At 41.3% G+C, this 3,602-nt stretch overlaps 1 protein-coding gene across 1 annotated transcript in view; it reads right to left on the minus strand.

The window, feature by feature from the left end:
- cacna1fa (calcium channel, voltage-dependent, L type, alpha 1F subunit a) overlaps positions 1-1,818 on the minus strand; it is a 23,762-nt gene extending 21,944 nt beyond the window's left edge. Inside the window, exons 1-3 of the mRNA XM_013910509.1 lie at positions 1,431-1,818; positions 444-633; positions 163-268 (exon numbers count right to left, since the gene is read on the minus strand). Of these exons, the coding sequence (XP_013765963.1) occupies positions 163-268; positions 444-633; positions 1,431-1,449 (315 nt within the window). The 5' untranslated portion in view covers positions 1,450-1,818. The remainder of the gene's footprint in view (positions 1-162; positions 269-443; positions 634-1,430) is intronic.
- Between the last annotated feature and the right edge of the window lie 1,784 nt (positions 1,819-3,602).

Here is a 3,602-nt window from a genome sequence, read left to right on the forward strand (position 1 = left end):
GCTCTTCACACACTGATAGCAACACTGCAGGAGAAATGCCAACACAGGCATCCAGTATCCAACCATTCCCATTTTATTACAGTGTATCCATATAAATGGCCCAACCTGTATATTTTTGGTGGCTTTGTTAAATTATTTTATATTTGTTCACTGAACACTTACTAGTTTGTGGTTGGTAGGGTTGGAATCATCATCTGGAAACGGCTTGGTGACACCCATGGCCACACAGTTGGCAAAAATGGCAAGAAGAATGAAAATGTCAAAGGGCTTGCAGACTCTAGTTAAGGCAAGAGCAGGCCTTGTGAATGTATCTCTCCAGGAAAAATTGATGAAACAAATGATTATTAATGAATGTGCGTCATATGCAGGATTAAACATACACAAACCAAAACACACTACATGTGCAGAGACAAACACAGCAACTCTCTCAGAGAAAAGGATATTTCCACTCCACCAGGGCCAGTGCAGCCATCCGGATGGGGTTGCTAAGGGTGAGGCAGCAAAGAGCTCGGGGGGCCCTGAGGGCAGACTTGTTTGCCTGCATCGCCTTCTTGGCGCCCCCTCCTCTTTTCCTGACCGAGCCAGTTGACCCGAGGGTGTCTGATTTGCCTGCATCGCCCCCAGGGAGGGCATCTGAAAATAAATAAGTCAATATATACATAAAGATTAAAAAGGCAGGGTGAAAATGCGCATTTTCACACACAGTGAATGTTAGCTCTGTTGGGCATGGGTTGAGTTGTTTTATTGTAAGTAAGGATATATACATGCAAGGTAATTGTTTCTTTTATTTTGGGGAATAGATTCAGTGTAAAAAATAAAAATAAAAAATAAAAAAGCAAGTTAAACAATGTTTTGTCCAGTTCCAGTGTGCATTTGCACACAGTTTCAAGTCATGTTGCTCTAGCATTGCTTATGTGAGCTCAGATTTTATTATCTAACACAATTAGGAAAGGATTTGACATGTGGCTGTGGCAACAGGGAGGTATTCTGTCCCGGAGGCCTCATATTATAAGACCAGATGTGACCTACTTCTTTAGTGGGAGCAGCGTGGCACTTAGCCCAGCCCTATCCCCAAGTAGACCCACGAACACCTGTTGACAAGGCACTGCACAGAGAATAAGCCTGAGGGTACTTTTATCATCCCATCCGTGAACAAACTAAACGAGCAGCCAAGACATAAACTGTCTGCCCTAGTAAGAAAACTTTGAATATGAGACCAGCTGTGCATTTTCTGGTTATTAAAAAAGCCCTTTTTTTATTTTACTAGTTAGGTTTTGTTACTTTTTAGAAAAGCGTCATGACAAAAATGCTTATGCACATCTTACGTTTGTCTGTTCCCACTCAGAATAGCTTTACAGTGCAATAAAACATAGCAAATGTTACGCGCGGAGGTATACTAAACACATTCCTGAAAGGCTGACAGACCATACCTTTCTTTGCCGGGTCCATTTTCACAGGTTAACGCCACGAAATCACTGAAGAAAACGCACCATCAACTCCTCACAAAATCTGTGATGCGTAATGGATCACAGATTTGAATTTGGCCCCCAAAGAGAGAAGGGAAAAAAATAAGGACCATCTGTAGCCTGTCATTTCATATCCACATGCAGAAAGCCGGTGCAGCTCAGAGGCTGCGGGCCATTCTGCTCACCGCCAGTTTGTAGCCCATAAATCCAATTAAAGCCGCTTTCTGGTCATTTCTTGCGGTGTGTAAATGAAGACTGCAATTAAGTTTATCTATGCGGGCACACAACGGTGAGGAGTATTAAAACAAACGCGTGCATATATTCGCGGCGGCCAGCCGTCAGGATTAAAGTAGCTGAGCCGTTTAAAAGGATGACAAGGGAAATCTTTCAAGGGGAAGGTGGAGGTGGAGAAACTCTCCGGCTCTGTGGGACTTTGCTGCGATGTTTTAGTTTTGAGAGAGAATAATATTAAGAAAATAGTCCATCAAGATGAAGAAAGCAGTTGCAAGTTGGGACCCCAATATTTCAGGACCTTGGAGAGAAACAGCCACTGTATGCAGTACCGAAAGGCCGGCGACGGGGGGCGCCAGTCAGCAGTAAATCACAAGACTGCAAAAATATTCATCACATTACCTGAAAAAGAAGTCACAAACAAACAATCGATCACATTTTTAAAGATCATCTGAAGCTTTATTAATTTTAGGAACATTGTTCACAGTACGTTTATTACAATAGATATTTGCTGACAGTTTGTAACCAGATCGATTTGATAGAATTTTTTGTGGATGGTGCTAATTTCAGGAAATGAGAGACTTTCAGGTTTTTAAAAAGTGCTTTGTTGCTTTATGCAGCAATTAAAGTGACAAATGGTGCACAGATAACAGATTAGACAAACACTTATAATCAACAAAAACTATTTTAAAAAAAAAAGGGTTTGCTGAGTTTCAACACAAAAAACCCCTCAAATGTCCTTTGAACTGACTTTAACACCTCACGGGTAAATAAATATTAACGTTAATATTCGAATAAATATCTTTCTAATGCAAAACTTTAAAGATGTGCAGTTTTCTTACTTTAACTTTCTGCCTTTCAGTCATTAAAATACATAAACGGCCCAAGTATAAAATCTTTGGAAGCATAAAGCAGTTTTTGGATAAAACTTATTTGGTTCCTTGAGCATTGTCCCCAACTCTCAGCAAGAATATAAATGAGCTGAAATTTATTTATTTTAATAGATACGTGTTGCTATAATAACTAATTTAATTTACTATGTGGTTTTGAGAACTACACATTGAACAAAATAACCATAAATATTGAAAACATTAATTTTCAGGTGGTGCAAACATGAGGAAATTATTATCATTTACTCATAAATAACTGAAACAGTAATTTGTCCCTGAGGTATCTGTTAGCATCCAGTAGGGACCAGTATCTCCACCTCTTGGTCATCCTGGTAGATGCTGTTCATGTGCTGGCATTCCTGTTATGCTTTTGGTTGTCCACAGCTGGCTTCAGTCCTGAACCTTCCCTACTGAAACTGCCCCCTTTGCCCCTGATGTTGATGATCTCCATCCTTTGGTGGTAACTGACTAGGGTCGTCTGCAAAGGGAATTGCTGGAGAAATCAAGGAAGAAGACACAACAAAGTCAGTTTTTCATGCTTCACTGGCATGTAATCAATAAATAACCCATGTTTCCCTCAGAAATATTTATATGAATATTACTACTGTCTAGGTCTGCTGTGCATTCAGGCTTTTTGGTTTCGTAGCCTTTCCTCAGCTCATCACTGTCAGGGACCTGGATCTGAGCTACCTAGGGTCCCTGAGCAGTTATGGACTTGTTTTATATTATATGTGTTTTTGGTGTTGCTGTCCCTCGTTCTCCCTGCTTGCAGGTATATGTGTGTGTGTGTGGATGCAGGTGTATCTGGGAGCACCTGTTTACAGGCACCTTCAGGCCTGGTGGGTGTGCCAGGTGGTTGGCCCCACCTGAAGACCTTCACACACCTGCAGCTGATCAAGCCTCGTCAGAGGAGCTGCTTAAGAGTGTGATGGAGCTCTATCCGATGCTGGATCATTGCGTGACTTCACGTTAGTCTCTCGGCCAGTTAGTATGTTTAGTCCGCATTGTGTTTGTC

The sequence above is a fragment of the Pundamilia nyererei genome, unplaced genomic scaffold (assembly GCF_000239375.1).
Source record: "Pundamilia nyererei isolate P.nyererei 1_Seehausen unplaced genomic scaffold, PunNye1.0 scaffold00044, whole genome shotgun sequence".
Lineage (NCBI taxonomy): Eukaryota > Metazoa > Chordata > Actinopteri > Cichliformes > Cichlidae > Pundamilia > Pundamilia nyererei.